General features: G+C 50.1%; 1 protein-coding gene across 2 annotated transcripts; it reads right to left on the reverse strand.

Moving 5' to 3' along the window:
• Window positions 1-5,050: 5,050 nt before the first annotated feature.
• On the reverse strand, window positions 5,051-10,570 carry UCN3 (urocortin 3). Of its 2 annotated transcripts, none has more exons than XM_032881594.1 (2): window positions 10,282-10,570; window positions 5,051-5,568 (listed from the first exon to the last, which is right to left on the reverse strand). In XM_032881594.1, the coding sequence occupies exon 2, from the start codon at window positions 5,560-5,562 to the stop codon at window positions 5,059-5,061; it is 504 nt and encodes a 167-aa protein (XP_032737485.1). In that variant the 5' UTR covers window positions 5,563-5,568; window positions 10,282-10,570; the 3' UTR covers window positions 5,051-5,058. The 2 variants fall into 2 exon arrangements, with proteins under 2 accessions (XP_032737485.1, XP_032737484.1); XM_032881593.1 differs by lacking the exon at window positions 10,282-10,570 and adding an exon at window positions 7,032-7,112.
• Window positions 10,571-16,916: the final 6,346 nt, after the last annotated feature.

The following is a 16,916-nucleotide window of genomic DNA, read 5'->3' on the forward strand; positions in this document are numbered from 1 at the left end:
CTCTCACTTATCTTGTCCACAACCACATTCGCTTCATGTGAGTGACTGAGAAGACGCTAAGTGTTCCTTCTCTCTGGAGTTCTATACTGAAACTTTCACCTACCTGCTATCTTCTCAGATAGCCTTGCCTGCACTTAAATTTAGCTTCTTCCAAGAAAAGGTTACTACTATACCTCCAAAGAAATCTACTCTTCCCTGAGTGCTCTGTCTTGTCTATTTCTGTCATCATTCCAGATTCTAAACAATGCTGTCATTTTTGACTGCCTTCTTTCTTTCTACCGAGCCGGGGTCTTAACAATTCTACTTCGGTGACGATTCCAGGATCCGTTCCCTTCCTTGTCTTCCTATGGAAGCCATCCTAGCTCAGGCCTGCACACTAGTGCCCAAAGGCTTTTCTGCCTTTCCCTTTGTCTTCCTGACCCGTCCAGCACACCTGTGACGAAATTCCAAAGCACAGCTTGGATTATTTTGCCCCCTTGCTCAAAGCTTTAGTGATTCCCATCTTCTTAAGTATGAAGTCTAAATCCCTGCTCATGGCGTGCAGAGCCCTGTCCCCACTAGTTCCAACTTAAATTTCCATTCCCATCCTTCCCTGTGCTGCCTGGCATTCCATCCACCCTGGGGAGCTCACTACTTCTAGCACCTGTTCTTCTCTCTCCTCTGTCTTTGCTCCTTCTTGCTTTCTTTCTTCTTTCCTTCTGTGGCTGAGTGATAGAACACTTCCTTCAAACCCAGTGCACCTGTCCCGTGAAGCTTCTTGGGTATCCATTTGCGCCCACCCCAGGATTAGAGGCATTTGGGATACACTGTGAGATCTCTCACTGCAGTGGAAATAATGTAGTAAACACTCATAGAGGGGTGCCTGGGTGGCTCAGTTGGTTAGAGCCTCTGCCTTCGGCTCAGGTCATGATCTCAGGGTCCTGAGATCGAGCCCCGCATCGGTCTCTCTGCTCAGCAGGGAGACTGGTTCCCCCTCTCTCTCTGCCTGCCTCTCTGCCTACTTGTGATCTCTGTCTGTCAAATAAATAAATAAAGTCTTTGAAAAATACTCATTAATGAATTACATATATATTTTCATGTGCATATCCTATATTGAGCTTTGAACTATTAGACTTTTACTAGTTCTATGTGCATGTGTTGTTTCTTTCTTCAGACACCAGAGGGCACGAGAGAATGCTTAAATAACCCCTCAGTTCCTATCATTGTTTTGCTATTCTGAAGGACATGTGTGTGTGTGTGTATGTGTGCATGCGTGCCTGTGTGTGTGTGAATGCACACACTCAGAAAAGACCATCCAGAGAAATGGTAGGGATGGGAGCCTGAGAAAGTGTGAGAGACGGTCCCAAGAGATAACTGCCCACAGTGGATGGTCATAGGAGGAGCAGAGTGGTCCGCTACAATATGGAAAGAGTGGCAGTTAAGGATTCGGGGTGTTTGGGGCGCCTGGGTGGCTCCGTGGGTTAAAGCCTCTGCCTTCGGCTCAGGTCATGATCCCAGGGTCCTGGGATCGAGCCCCGCATCGGGCTCTCTGCTCAGCGGGGAGCCTGCTTCCCCCTCTCTCTCTGCCTGCCTCTCTGCCTACTTGTAGTCTCTGTCTGTCAAATAAATAAATAAAACCTTAAAAAAAAAGGATTTGGAGGGTTTGTTTTCGACACAGGAAAAGTGAAGTGGGCTTGTGTGCTGCTGTGACTGGTGCGGTGGAGGGGGTAATGCTGATGACGCGGCAGAAAGGAGGAAGTGTTGTTGGGTCTGTGTCTCACAGTGGCCAAAGGCGATGGGAACTTTGGGCATGGCACGGGGCACACGAGTGGTGCGTCCAGCTGAGAGTAGAAGGCAGAGTGTGTGGATGGTGATGCCTGGGGCAGGCAAAAGTGTTGATGGGAGTTTGTGAAATTTTGCTTCAGAAGCATCTGATTTTCTTAGTGAAATGAAAAGCAAGGTCTCCAGCTGAGATGGGAACATGGGGAGGAAATATGTGAGATTTGAGGAGAGAGGAAGATGAGTGCACATCTCGGGTAGTCAGGGTAGGAGTGGAAGGATGGCAGTGTCTTTGCTGAGCTCCATGAAGGGCTTGTCGGGATTGTAAGGTGAGACTGGTGATTGTGTGCGTGCGTGTGTGGATGAGTACATGTGCATGAGTATGTGCGTACATTTTAAGTTGTGTTTAGCTTTAGGGTGTAGGGACAGAGTAGTGGGGTGAATTCATCAGGCTCTCATCAATAAGACAAAGCGAAAGCAGAACAAGAGAATTACAGGTTTCTACAGGGCTAGAGTGATAACGATCGATCACAGCATTTACACTGGCGGAGTGCAGGGCGGTTTTGGGGATCGATGAGTTATTGGGCTCAGTGGGGCTACAGGGTAGTTGGGGTTGGCTTTTGGGAAAGAGCAAGCTGGGAAGATAGGAAGGGTGGTCGGACAGCTTATGATTTAGTGACAAAGTCTGGGGTGTGGCCACACGAGTGAGTTGGAGGGACAGGGTCAGGGAGTAGAAATGAGACCCGAGTGTTGGACGGGTCATCCACAGGTGTGTTGAAATCATGAAGGCAGGAATGGTGTCAGACAGACTGATGACCTAAGAGCTAAAATGATGGGGAAACGGGGTGCACTGCCCCAGGTGTTGGTGAAGGGTCATAACGATGGGCAGGGGGTGATCATTTGATGACCTGAGGTTCAGGTGGGGAACAATGCCTTAGGGGGGAGGGGGAGGATTTTCTCCTGGGACGAAACATGCTTACCTTTAAGAAAACACTGTGTCATCCCATAGGTTTGGGGTTTCTTTCCCAAGATATTTTTTTTATGTTTTTTGCCTTCTTGGCTTATGGAGGTGTCTTAGTTATATCCACTGTGCTGTGACAGGTTCTAATGGAACGTGCTCAACCCTAGGAATAGCCGATGACAGGAACTTCATTAATGAAAGAAAAAGCTGGAACCATTATGTTGTATCCTTGAAACTAATACAATGACATAACGATGTATGTCGATTAAACCTCAATAATCTTGTTTTTAAAAGAACCAGTTGTCCTACAGCCTGTGCTTAGGTTAACATGATTACTTCCCTTTCAAGTCAGAGTGAAATTCGTCTGTAATTCTTACTAAGGTAGCTAGCTACACCATTCGGCAAGATTTTGTATTTCTTTGGCTCAATATATGGCAACTGTCTTTTTAGTTTAATACTACAGTCTTGTGAACTTATGCATCTCCCGTTTTTTTGGAATTGTATGAAATATCTGACAGAATTTTGGGTGGGCTCAGCTTTCCCTGATTATTTAGTTATAGCTCCAAAGTCATGCCACTGTCAGAAAGCAGGTCCCTTTGCTTCTTATGTGGTGGGACATTTGAGGTCACATCGTGCATCCACTGTTCTTGTCTATTGAAGGAGGTTCACTTGGCTTTTGAGCTTTGTTTTATTTTTAAAAGAGAGTTTCAATGATTTTTTTCAAGGGAGCTCAAATCAACACAAATTATCCAACAGAGATTGTGTTGGGAATTTTCACTAACGTGAACTCATTATTAGCCCCCATCGTCCTCTGTGGAGTCTAGGTTAATCATCACGCTTGGGGACTTGTGTGTTGGTCTGATAGGTGAGAAATTGTATATGAGTGCAGTTCTCAGAGGAATGAAGTTTAGCCTTCTCTTACATGTGTAAAGATCATTTGAATGTTTGTGCGAGAGAGAGAAGGAGAGAGAAATCTGTCCCTGTCCTTGCTTCTTTTCTCCTCAGTGTTGAGCAGCTATGCATTTGATTGGTAAGCCCTTGGTCTTTTGTATGAGCCACAAGCATCTTTCTAATCTGTTTTGCATCTGGGTTTTGACTTTGCCTCTGGGGGCAGTGGTAGCGTTGGCTACCCGCGTGTCGTCACTTATTGTAAAGTAATGGCAACACGTGGAGGTTCCTGTCCTGTTACTCACGACTTCTCCCCCCGCAGGAGGGAGTAGAACCACAGTCCCTCTTTGGGAATCTGGCCCTTGGGTTTTGCAGCCAGAGGCCATCCGAGTTCTTGCCGATGTCCCCTTTTACTGGACTTTCACTCATATTAAACCTTCTCATCTCTGAATCCCTCATACAATTCTTTACGCGCCATCGCTTAGCCACTGGTCGCTCATACATGGTATTTGCTGCTTTTCTGGTCTGGGTTTTGATCCTCACAGGTCCTCACTCAGTGTGCAGACTCAAGGAGAGCAGAAGACTTGCCTCACCCACCACCAGCCCCTGCCACCAGGCCCGGCATTGGCTGGGTCATCGCTGCGGGGCCAAGAAAGGGGCCCCCATGCCCAGCCGTGGTGGAGTTTGGGGCAGCACAGGGGAGTAACTGGAAGCTCCCTCCCCACCTAACCCAGTGCCCACTCTAGAGCAGACTCTCGGCTAGGCCTCCTGGGCCCGACCAGTCCATGCACATGGCTCTAACCTAAGCGATGCCTGCCAGAGTCCTGCCAGCTTGGCTTTTCCAAGCCTTTCCTTACCCCTCCTAGGACCTCCAAGAACCTCTCCACCCCGGGAGAGACCAGGAACGGACTCAGCGGCTACCTCCCTTGTCTGCCTCCACTTTTCCATGCTCAGAGACGTGAAGGCCACTGGCTGAAGGAAAAGAAACTGAAACCAGCCCAAGGGTTGCAGAAGCCATTGGTTTTAATGGGGTTGAGAGAGGGAAGGGATGGGGTCCGAAGTCAGGATGGTGAGCCGTGGATGGGGGTGGGCAGGAAGGAGTGCTTCCCGCCCTCTCCGCAGGCATGGGCCATGGAGGAAGAGGGTGGAGAGCAGGACAGCGGGATTTTGCCTCTCATAGCAGGGAAGGAGAAAGCAGATGCAGAATCTAGGGAGAGACATGAAGGGGCTCGTGTCTGTGCGGGTAGGACAGTACGCCCTTGTGTGCATGTGTGCAGAGGAGGGGGCTGGGCTGGAGGCAGGAAGGAGCAGAGGGGCCGAGCACTGAAGCAGCCTGGAGAACCGGACCCAGCCTCAAAATACAAACCGGCTGAATGCACAGCCCCTCGCCCTCCACCCCGACCTCCGTCCCTGTCCCTGGTGTGCCGCCGCCCTCCTGCTGGTCTCTGCTTCTACTTCTTACGCCCAATCTGTGCCATCAGGAGTGCGTTGGCAGCTGCCTTGGCCTGCAGGTTCTTGGCCTTGGCAATGTTGAAGAGGATGTTCATGATATTCGTGGGGACGTCAAGGGACAGCGTGAACTTGGTGCGCCGGTCACTCTTGGCCTTGTCCTGGTGCGGCCTGCCCTTGAGCTGAGCTGGGGGGAGGTATTTGTACCAGGCACTTCCCGCTCCACTGCTGCCCCCGGAGCCTGGGAGGGTCCTCTTCTTCTTGTCCTCTTCCTCCTCCTCCTTCTCCTCGTCCTCTTCTGAGGAGGGGTCTTGGCTGGGCAGGTGGGGGAAGCCTCTCTTGCTCAGTGGTGGTGCATCCTCCAGCGAGCTCCTCCTGGCCTCCGACAGGGCCGTGTTGATACAGCTGAAGAAGGACTTGGCTCTGTACAGCCTCTGGGAGAGGCCCGGCCGGGGGGCCCCTGGGAATAGCAGCAGCAACAGCAGGAGGTGGGCTGGTTTCAGCATCTCTCCCTGGGGGCGAGAACAGGGGTGTGAGAAGGGCTCAGTGCTCAGGAGGACAGGGGTTAAAACTCAAGAGGGCTTTAGTCATAGTCTACAACGGTTCTCAAAGTGGGGTCTCAGGGCCAGCAGCAGCATCGGGAAGTTGGTTAGAAATGCAAAGAATTCTCAGGTCTTGCCCCCAGAATGACTAGATCCAAAAGTCTGGGGTTTTAATCAAAATCAAAAAATCTGAGTTTTAATCAAGGCTTCAGGTGATTCTGATGGTCGGTAAAGTTTGAGCGCCATTGATCGGCTGGTATTGATGACTTCTGTTTTGTTCAGCTTTGCTGGCCGCTGCTGGCCCTGCGAGATGAATGGCGAGTGTGCCAGGGGAGCGTTCCGTGGCTTACTGGGGTTGATGACTTTTAGTTCTCTTGTCCTTAGTGCTGCTGACTCAGTGCATCCCTATTGCTTAAAGACTGCCAGTCAGTGTGTCTGAGGCAGGTCGTTAAGACCCGTCCCCCTGCTGGGCTATCAGTATTCCTCGGGAGCAAGCAGTTGTGAATTTGTTTGGTTTTACCACAGAATTCATGAAGTGAAATTCAGTCTGGTCTCTGTGTAGAGATGTTAAGTACGTCACAAAAAACACCTGTGTTCTCTAGTGTCGAAGACTGATGCGACCTCTATCCTAAAACTATCGACTGTCTCTATTATATGGAAGTTCTTGGTTATCTGTTCGACTGAGAGAGACATGGTCTGAGAGCCAATCCAGGGACGCCGGTGTCCGAGGACGTGCCGTTCCAGGAGTGGGTCAGTGCCTTCAAATGCAGGGGAGGTCGCGCTGTTGTCCGGGGCTAGCAGCGATGCTCAGAGGCATGAAAGGATGATAGTCTTTAGCGACCATTTGAATTTAGTCTTTTATTTAAAAAAAGAAAGAAAAGGAAAAACCCTAAATTTAGTGTAGGCAGCATGTGTGGCCATGACAACGGCCAGCTCGGTGTCCCTCCTGTCCCCTGGACTTCGGTTTTGAAGCCATCATGGTTGTCGGGCCACTGTGGCACTGTGCTGACCGAGCAGGGACAGGGGCTTGAGTGGGGTCATTCCCACCCCTCTGCCCTGCCTCCTTTGCAGCAACAGCTCCCCACTGACCATCTGAATTTGGGTTGGGTGTGGTCACTGGGCCTCAGGCAAATGGTGAAGTGGACAAAATTGACCTCTTGCATATTAGGACCAAACCTGCCCTGCACCACAGCCCCCGTGGTCTGTCCTGTCTGCACTTTCTCCAGCTCTGGACCAAGGACGTGAGGTTCATTGACTTCACTGTCACCCTCTATGAAGCGTGAGGAAGAAATGTGAGGTCAAAGGTATGGGATTTCATCAACTCCCCTCCCCCAGGAAGGACTACTGGCTGTGCTGGGCGCCCCGTCATGCTAACCCCCTCACCCCCTCCCAGGAGGCACAAAGAGTGAAGGGTTGCCCTTGGGCTGCTTTACCTGAACCTGGAGTTTATTTTCTGCCTGAGACATCCTTGGTTCCCACATAAGAAAGCAAGAAAGGTGTGGTTAGCTGTCGAACTTGGGGGGCCCTCCTATAAGGTGGTTTTTGAGGAAGCGAAACAAATTGGATAAAGAAATCAACATGGGGTCCTTCTGGGCATTAAGAAGGCTGGACTAGCACAGGATCCTTCTGTTTTCTGTGGTGATAGGCAGAGGTGGGGGGCGGCAGGCTGTCCGAGGCTGAGGGCTAGCCTCAGCTCTGCAGATCATCGCCAACATGACCTGGAGCAGGTCATTTCCCAGAAACAGAGAGGGAATGAACCCACGCTGCCTTCCCAGCTTCTTCAGGCTGTGAACGGATGGGGCCGGAGCTGAGCCCAAAGCACCCGAGCCCCGTTCTCTCTCTAAAGGAGAATCCTGGGAGGCCTCACGTGCCCACGGACCTGGCAGGTGTTCCTTAGAAGCCTAGGGTTTTCCTGGACACTCCACATTGTGCCTACTGCCTTCCTTTTTCTTTCCCTTAAGAAACCAGCTGGATTTGTTCGTCTGTTATTTGTTTTTACATCTTAAAAATTTTGAGTTTATTGTATCTGACAGTTATGAAAAAAATAAGCAATCCTTGCTTTATGTGCTCCAAATGCATGGCCCCCCTGGGTCTGGGCATGCAGTGTTGTGCAGAGAAATCAACACGGACTCTGGGGTTACAGGGACCCAGGTTCAAATGCTCCTCGTCCTTTGCCCAAGCCCCTTGGGCAGGGTGCTTGACCTCTGTGCCTTTCCACTTCCTCATCTGATAGATGGAGACAGCGGTAACTGCCTCATAGAGCTTACATGAAAGAAAGATGAATTCGAGGTGGAAAACGCGCTTGCTTTAGCCAGCTGCTTAATAAAGGAGGCCGCTTCCTCTCCGTTTACACACAAATCGTCTCCAGGTCCGATTAGGATAAAATTCAATTCACGTATAACCGTCTCGGAAGCCACACCTGAATCTACGTATTTTTATCTGTGTGTCTCTCTCTACATCTACATCTCGACATGCCGGTGACTTTGTTCCACTCGTTTGACCCTGCAGACCAATCCCTTTATTGTGTTGTATTTCTGGCTTTTAGGTTTTGGCCGTTCCCCACTTTCTCCATCCTCAGCCCGGCAGGCTCCCCGAGCCCTAAACTCAGTCTCAGTCAGCTGCTGTCAGCTTTTCGAGGAGCTCAGAATCACGTGGGGGCTTGTTCAAACGTGGGCTGCAGGGCGCTGTCCCGGGGGCTTCTGGGTCAGTAGGTTTGGGAAGAGGCCTGAGCTTCTGCCTCTCTAACGTGCTCCTAGAGGACAGGGACAGGGCGGGTCCGGGGAACAGCACCGTGAGAACCGCCCCTGTGAGTGTCCCCTGTCCTCCCGCGAGCTCCTTAGAATTGCACGCGGATTCCCGGAGAGCATTTGACCAGGGGCGTATCGACTATCTCTGTGGGAAAATGGACTCTTTTCTTTTAATGTCTTTTAATATTGTGTTCAATAACCAGACACTGGCTTTCTCATTTACGGAGGACCCAGCTAGTTGCTGGTTGTTTTGTGTAAACATAGGGATGAATCGTGGCTTTAGCTGCCTTACTGCATGGAGGCATCTGGAACTTTGGAGCAGTTTCCAAGGTCTTGTAAGATGGAAAGGATTTAAAGACTCAAAAATCCAGTTCCCAGAGAAAGGGTTAATGCCAGCAGGGAGGTTGTGGAGGGAGTTTAGGGTTTTCGGGCGGGAGGGAAGAAAGTCTCCTGGGCAGAGAGAAGCCCTGTGCTCCTCAGTCAAGTCTGATTTGGGAGCAAGCTTCCCCTCCTACATTCTCTGGATTCTTTCGCTGTCACCCCTAGTGAGCCGACACAAAGGTTTAGGCGGTCCCTGCTACCTGCTGTGAAAACCAGCCTCCTCCCTAGTTAGATGGAAGGGGACGGAGCTCTCCGTCTGTGCTTTTCAGGTTTGGGTACCTGAAGCTCCCCTTCTTTTGGGTTCCAGCAAGGACTTCTCTGAGTGCTTCTCAGAGCTGTCCCAGAGTCCCGCCCAAGGACCTGAGGCTGCAAGGGACCTGCGCCAGCCTGGGGCAGAGCACCCCCAGGGAGAGGGTGCCCCAAGGGGAAAGGTACCCGTGGTAAAGCCAGAGGCAAACAGTGTCAGCCCGTGCCAGCCCCGTTTTCCGGAGGTGAGGAAGGCGGGGTGAGTCCCCGTATTACAACCCCCCACCCCTGCCCCGTTTTACCCCATTGGTCTGCAAACACTGTCAAGCAGCTGAATTTAAAAACCATTTTATAAAACCGTGGCTGCCGAATCTAGAGGAGTTTTATGCATTTCAACAGGTGTTAGAGTAAGGAGCTGTTTTCTTACAGTGGACTCCTAGAAGTGTGTATGTGTGTCACACACGTCCCCACAGAAAGACTAGCAGCTCACCCTCCAAGTGAGCCTCCAAGGAGGGTTTCTGCGTGAAAGGCTGCTTTCCCTGAAGAGGGAGGAACAGCAAGGAGAAACAGACATGTTATAGAGAGTGTGTCCTGGCAGTGTTCATAGTCACCTTATTTAACCCATTCTCAGAAGTGGGGTGTGTGAGATTGCCATGTTTGAGGAGAAAATTGCAAACACGACTTCTCAGAGAACTTGGACATCAGAGACATCAAAATCCATCTTTATGTTCCCTCCCCTTCACAGGTAGCACCAAGTCATTACGGATGTCTGTCCCCTTCCTCTAATGTCCCCAACTTGGCAAGGGAGAAAGGACTCTGGGTGTTGAAGGCAGAGGACCTGGGTTTGAAACTACCCTCTCCCTGCAACTGCCCCGGGGCGAATCAATCACTGAACCTCTCCGTGGCCACAGCCCGAGAAGGAGATGTTCCCTGCCCCACAGGTGTGCAGAGAGGAAACAGTCAATCCAGGCCAGCACCCTCCGGCTCCTGGGCAGGAACATGGGGAATGACGGCTTTGTATTCACACCCACCTCCCCATTTCTTCGGAAATATACATTTGCAAGAACGAACCTGTTCTGCCTCCAGTCTATTACTTTTGTAAAGCAGGTCTCTCTGTACCAGCAAAGGGAGGATGGACTTCTACTTACCTCAAACGCACTCTGTGGGGTTCCGCACCCTGCTCCCTGGGCTGTGACTGGGGGCGCTTGCAGCCTTGGTCTCTCACCCCTGTCTGGTCCCTAGCATGTCCTGCTTAACCCAGGACCAGTACATTCATCCTTCATGGACAAGTCCCCAGCCCAAACCTTACCTGTGAGTGGCCTTCGCTCTGGAGTCGAAACACTCAGCGAGGCAGGCAGGCGGCAGCTTCAGGACCAGGAGGTCTGCCCCAGAAACATCCCCTTGAACTCCTGTCTCTGCTGGGGTCACTGCTCCTTCTCTTCTTGTATTGTTCCTAAGTGGGCCGTGATATTTCCTCTCTATGGAAACCACTCCACTCCCTCGTGTTTATATATAAAAGTGACAGATCACGGGGTGGATTGTAATTCCAGACATGGTGTCTACACTGGGATGCGATTGCGTTTAAAATACAACCGGACCAGCTGTCCGCGTCATGGAGATGACAGGCACTCTGTATCCTTGACCCCTCCCACACGCCTCCCCACTGGCCCTCCCATCGCCTCCCACTTCCCCTCCTGCCCTAGCAACTTGCTCATTGATAAAAAGAATAAAACGGTCTGTTAAATTGGGAAGCAGCTCCTTTGAAGAGTTTTATTACTGATCTTAGTTCTTCCTGATTTCAGTCTTCCTATGCCCTCAGCACTCTACCCCTCCTTTTCGGAATGGACACAGGACCTGCTTTGAAAGTGTGAAAGGTGACTTGAAGTTCACCTGTTGTCTTGTGGTTCTTGTGGGTCCTGACCTGCTGTATTATCTCCCGATACTCACAGAGCTTGGTAAGGCTGTGTTCATCAAAGGGCACATGAGGGGGCAGGCACCGTGTACCTAGAGCTTCTGATGGAAAATCAGAAATTTGAATTTTACCCATTTTTTTTCATCCATTCATTCAATATTTTTAGAGCCCCTGCTTTGTGCCTGGTATTGGCAGGGCCCTGAGGAATTCAAAGATGTTGAGAACGCTATTTTCACAGGCACCTCTCCATCCTGGAGACTCAAGACAGGTAAGGGGCACCAGGAGAGGCGAGCAGAGGTCCAGACAGAAAGGAGGTTTGACAGGGAGGGAACCAGCGAGGAGGAGGCTCAAGGTCAGGGGAGGCAGGCGGCCAGTGCTGCGGCAGGATACTGGGAGGCACCCAACACCCAGGCGAGGGGGTTTCAATTTCATTCCAAATACAATGGTGAAGATGTAGGGACGTGGAGGCAGGCAATCAAGCCCCTTGTTTCAGGATCAGGACACAGAGGACAGAGTCAGGGTGAGAATCCGGGTCTCCTGTGAGTGCAGAGCTCTTTGAACCTTGGGCTGAACCAGTTGGAAGAGCCATGCAAGACCCACACTGTGTCCAGCCTCGAGGCCAGACCACAGCTCCCCAGCCTCAATGGACATTCTCACCTCCTGAAATTCATCTAGACAAAGCACTAAGTGGACTTCTGGAACTATCCCAACGTCTTCATGCCCACAGGTACTTTGGGGGAACAAGTGGAAAGCCTTGTGGGGAAGGATGCGAGGCCTCCCAGAGTCTCAGCCTTCATTGTGGACCCGCAGGATTGGACATCACTGTGCCTTCTTCTGGAGCTGCCGGGCTGGGGTTCTCTCGGGATGACAGTCTACATGGAGCTAGAGATCTGATCCAAACTCTTTCACTCACTTGTTCACTCACTCATGTATTCATCTTTGGGAGAAATTTTCTTTTCCTCGTTTCAGATAATGAGGCAGTAATGGAATTTCTGTAGGTTGAGGGGTACCTAGTTAGAAACCTGAGTCTTTAACTCCTTCTCTGCCTTTTTTGAGCTATGGAATCCAGGGGAGGTGGTCTTGGGAAGATACCCAACATTGCTACTCTTAGAGTGGGGGTTCTCAGCCTTGGCTCTATTGACATTTAGAGCTGGATGATGTTATGGGGGGCTGTTCTGAGCATCGTAGGGGGTCAGCAGCATCATCCTTTTCCTTTCCTTATGACATTCCAGAACACACCCTCCCTTGCGCAGCTGTGACAACCAAAACGGTCTCCAGCTATGTCCCCCGGGGACAAAACTGCCCCAGTTGAGAACGACTGCCTTAGAAGATGAGATTTAGAAAGAGAGATCATAATCACTGGCTTCTCTTTTTGCTTTTCTGCCCTGTCTCCTCCCAACTTCCTACAAAATCTCTCTACCTGAGTCTGAAGGACCACAGGACCATGGAGCCTCTCTATGTCAGGGGCTAGTGGCTGTCTTTGAGCGCACCGTCCCTTCTGCAGACAGAGGAGGGTTCATGAGTCCCCACCTGGCCATCTGGGTTGGTCTTGGGATTGGCCCATGGCTCCCAGGAGCTCTTGGCCTGGGAGGAGGAGGGTCCCACGTGGGGTCTGCCCAGCCCTGGTCCTCAAGGTGCTTTTCTTAGGGATTAAAACCACAAGAGCATTGTGTTTGCTTTACAACTGCACAGCTGCTTCCGGCTGCATCTGATGGAGGTCTGGGGCGAGCAGTGGACAGAAGGAAGCCGACTAGTGAGCAGAAGGATCCAGGGTGTCCTTCCTGGCAAACGGCGGTCTCCCTTCTGTCCCTCTGCTGCCGCACAGGGGCTGTGTGTTATGCTTGTGCTGCTCTCCGGCCCTGGCGAGGTATTGGCCTCTTCCGTGGATTCAGCACCAGGATGTCGGATAGGGATGTAGGGTGTATGTGGAACACACTGGACAGCTTCACGCGCAAACAGAACTGGCTCACGTTTACAACACTCGCGTCTCTGAAGGCTCAGAGCAGTTCCATGTAGTAATACAATTAGTTTCTCAACTTCTGAGCCCGGCAGCCAAAGAAAAAGGCAGAGAAAGGACTCGGAATTGGGAGAACTCTTGCTTTACAGGGAGGGGATTTCCCCCGTGGAGATCTGTTTGGGCTGTTTGCATTCTCTGCTCTTCCGATTCCCCTCTGATGAAATGTGGATTCGTGAGCCTTCCCTGTTTTTCTAACAAGGTTGGTGTCAAGATGGCATTTGTAAGGACTTGATGCAGTCTTACACGGACGCACAACAGTATGGTGAGCCTTACTGTCCAGTCCTCCCCTCACTTTCCCTGATTCTCAGCTAACCTGACTCCTCCGTGTCTGACAGGTGTGTGTGTGTGTGTTAATGTTCCACTCTGTTTGCGGGTCTCTCCATTTTTTGCTCTTTTGGGATACGTTCTGTACGTGCAAATGTCTGTTTCATCAGATGACTTTTGACCCCTTCAAGCCAAATAATGTTGTTTGTCTTGAAGTCTGCTTTGCTTGACTTCCAAATGGCTGTTCCAGTTTTCTATTGGGTAACACTTGCTTGGTGCACTTTTCCAGTCTTTTCTGCATCAACATTTATTTTGTCAATGGTACACATTTAGATTTTAAAACCTGATCTCATAACCTGTATTTTAACAGGGCTGTTAACACGCTTGTACAAATAGTGGTTAAGGATGTATTGGGATTATTTTCTGCTGTCTTACATTGTACTTTCTATTTGCCTGGGGTTTTTCCTCATCTGTGTTCTGCTGGATTAATGCTTCATTTTCATTTGCCCTTCTGTTAGTTTATAATATAAGCATGCAAAGCCACCATGTTTCCCTGGAGCCCTGATTTCCCTGCATCCCAGAAAAAATGAAGAGCCCGCTCTTAACCTGGTAAAATCGTTCTATCTGTTGGGGAGGGCAGATGGGCTTTGACCTGTTTCTTGCAACAAGCTGGATGGATTTAATTGCTAATAGTGAGTACTTCTGCAATACTAGCAGGCCCGTTATGCCGTGGTCACGTCCAGTCCTCGCTAGGAGCGGTCGGCAACACCCCTCCGTGGATCTGTGACACACTCTTTTCACTGGACTTTGTATCCATCTTGCAACCAGCAGCAGTGGGAGCAGGTGGGGAGAGTTCTGGCTCATCTCCATATCTAGGCGCCGTGGTGATGTGTCAGACACTTTATGGCCCTCTCTAATGGAGTTTGGGTAGCTGACTGATTCATGCAGCAAATCTCCTGGGGGCCAGGGCCATGGGGAACAAAGACTCGAAAGCTTTCTCTTCCTCTAAGAAAGGGCTGATGTGCACCTTCTCGGATGGCCTTGTATGCCTGTTCCACTGCGATCTTCCCAAACTTGGGGGGCTATTTACATGGTGGGCACACTAAGGAATCAATAGCACCCGATCCACGGAGGGGATAGACGTTTTCTCTAGTGACAAAGGAAATAAGAACTCTCTGAAACATGACCCAAAGGCAGGGGAATGGACAGCACGCTCCTCCACATCTGTGTGGAAGCACGGCCCGCAGGGATGGTGGCCAAGCAGACGCCATTCCTCCAAGAGCGGTAAATGCACCTGTCCCCCTTCTTCCCTTCCAGCCGCCCTGCTGACTAGACGCACTTCAGAGCCCGTCTGCACGCCTGCAGGTTCATCAGGTACAAAGCTCCGTCAATGATCTCATCATCAATGAGAAAGAAAACCCAGCATATTCCTGTCTGCTGGGAATTCTGATCTGTTTCCCTGGGCGAGGGTGTGCTCTGTCGCCGGCCGTGGTTAATACTGGACTCGGAGCTGACGGCGCTGATGGTGCCAAGCCTTGCCTGACTGTGGCTTCATCTAACACATATCTTCCCTGTAGGGCACGTGGCAGGTCTTCTGCTCTTAGGACCACCTGACGATACGCGCCGTTTTAAACAGCAAAATCAACAACAAAAAGCACACATGTGCTTACATGCAGCAGTAAATATGTTGCAAAAAGGGCATGACTTTGCAGCAGGGGAGCTGAAAGCAGGAGGTAGCGTCACCTTGCTCAACCTGAGATAGGAACGTGTGCATTGGGGGACTCAAACCTTTCACTCCTCTGCCCAGGCACATGTGCCTGAATGACCCCGAAAGGCCCACGGGTTACAAGTAAGTTGTAGTAAGTAAGTGGTTTATTTTTTAACATGTTATTTATTTGAGAGAGAGAGAACACACAAGTAAGGAGAGGGCCAGAGGGAGAGAAAGAAGCAGCCTCAATGCCAGGACCCTGGGATCCTGACCTGAGCCGAAGGCAGGTGCTTAACTGACTGAGCCAGGCCCCCCAAGTAAGTGTTCTGTCTTCTTTTATAAGCTGGTCGGTCAGGTGCAGTTGTAGGAGGAGATGCAGGAAGGACTCAGGAAAGCAAAGTTTATTATACTCAAAGGTCCTGCAGATAGGAGGCACGGCCACCATACAAGGCCACATGGAGAAGCAGCAGGGAAGTCAGGAGGCAGGAAGCTGGAGCAAGGAAAATGCTTAGCCATGGCCTTTTTTGGGTTTTCTGCAGAAAAGGAAAGACAAGATAGTGAACAGCTCAGCAGGCTCTGGGCTGTAGGCGCGTCTCGATCACTTGGCCCCCAGCCCTGGGGTGATGAAAGCAGAGGGACGTTGCCTCCTGTGGTGCACAGACCCCATGGAGAGGCCTGGCTCTGGACTGGGTAGTTTGCAGACCACAGGGGTCCTATCTCGAAGGACTGCCTAGCCCCAGGAAAGCAGTCATTGTCTCCCACCTGGAAAGTTTCTTCAGGATGACAAAACATCATAATATACAGAAAATCATGCATATGTTCTTTCAAATGCATACAACATTTATAATACAGGGAACAAACTGCGGTACAGAATCCGTGAATCACAAGGACCAGCTCCATGTGCCGAATGAATGCATGGAAACAGGAAGCCAGAAGCAGGACAGTGAGAATTTCCTTCCTAACAACTTCCCTCTTCCTTTTTGCCTCTCTCGTGGTAGAACAGAAAGTACGACAGAGAAGCCCTCATGACTCGGGTAAGGAAGGCAGACTACAATGATCCCAAACCTCGAACTCTGGCCGTATAGAAATTCTGGATTAAAAAAAAAATCATTGAAAAATGGATTTCTGAGCTCACAAGGAGGAAGGGGGGTTGGAGAGCATCTTCTGGCACCAAGACACAAAGGGGCTAAAAATCAAATTACAGACACATAAATGGATGCCACATGCACCTCGGGGGGTGACTGCTGGGCCTAGGAGTCAGGGACATTGGTTTTGACATCTACGTGGGACCAGACGAGAGGGGCTTGGAGCCTCTCGAAGGTAGTTTTAGAACTGAGATGCCCGCAAAAATCTTTCTATGGGATAGATAAATCAATGTAGAAATGGAAAGAACTTTCAAATGCCTCAAGAGCAAAATTGGGTCCTTGTGAGAAGCGAATGGCTTGGTGAAAGTAGGTTACAGTTGTAGAGTGTCCCCCCTGTGATTTGGAAGGCTGTGCTAAATGCGGGTCTATACTGACAGCTCCTTATCACAGTCCTTCCGAGAAAATTTGGCCTCTCCAACTCTGCGCTGTCCTGTGTGGGAGCTCCTAGCCACCTGCGGCTATCAAGCCCTTGAAACGTGTTTAATCTCCATCGAGGTGGGCTCTGACTGTGAAACACACACTCTATTTCAATGACTTAGTATTGAACGGTGTAAAGATCTCATTAATTTTTTATAATCTTTTATGTGTTGAAATAACATTTTGGATATATTGGGTTAGGTAAAATATATTATTCAAACTAATTTCACTTAGTTTTTTTTTTCTTCTTCTTTAAAAATGTGGTTACTCATCAATCCCACCCCATTGGGTATAGTGACAATTACGTGAGGTCACGTGTATTATCACCTAGCACAGTACCTAGCCTAAGAAAGGTGCTTAAAGATGTAAATTTCCTCCATTTCTTCTTGGCAACTGAAATAAAAAGTCTATTAACTTTAGCCAATAACGTTACCGTGCATGAGGGAACACATCTCTTCATTACCCTTATCAGCTTTGAATA

The sequence above is a fragment of the Lontra canadensis genome, unplaced genomic scaffold (assembly GCF_010015895.1).
Source record: "Lontra canadensis isolate GAN:19392208 unplaced genomic scaffold, GSC_riverotter_1.0 scaffold76, whole genome shotgun sequence".
Taxonomy (NCBI): Eukaryota; Metazoa; Chordata; class Mammalia; order Carnivora; family Mustelidae; genus Lontra; species Lontra canadensis.

What these genes read in the sequence shown, in the direction of transcription:
- UCN3 (XM_032881593.1), bottom strand. Translation starts at nt 7,079, where the DNA reads ATGTGGGAACCAAGGATGTCTCAGGCAGAAAATAAACTCCAGGTTCAG. An exon ending in AAAATAAACTCCAGGTTCAG is followed by an intron (nt 5,569 to 7,031) that starts GTAAAGCAGCCC and finishes TCTCGCCCCCAG; the next exon opens with GGAGAGATGCTGAAACCAGC.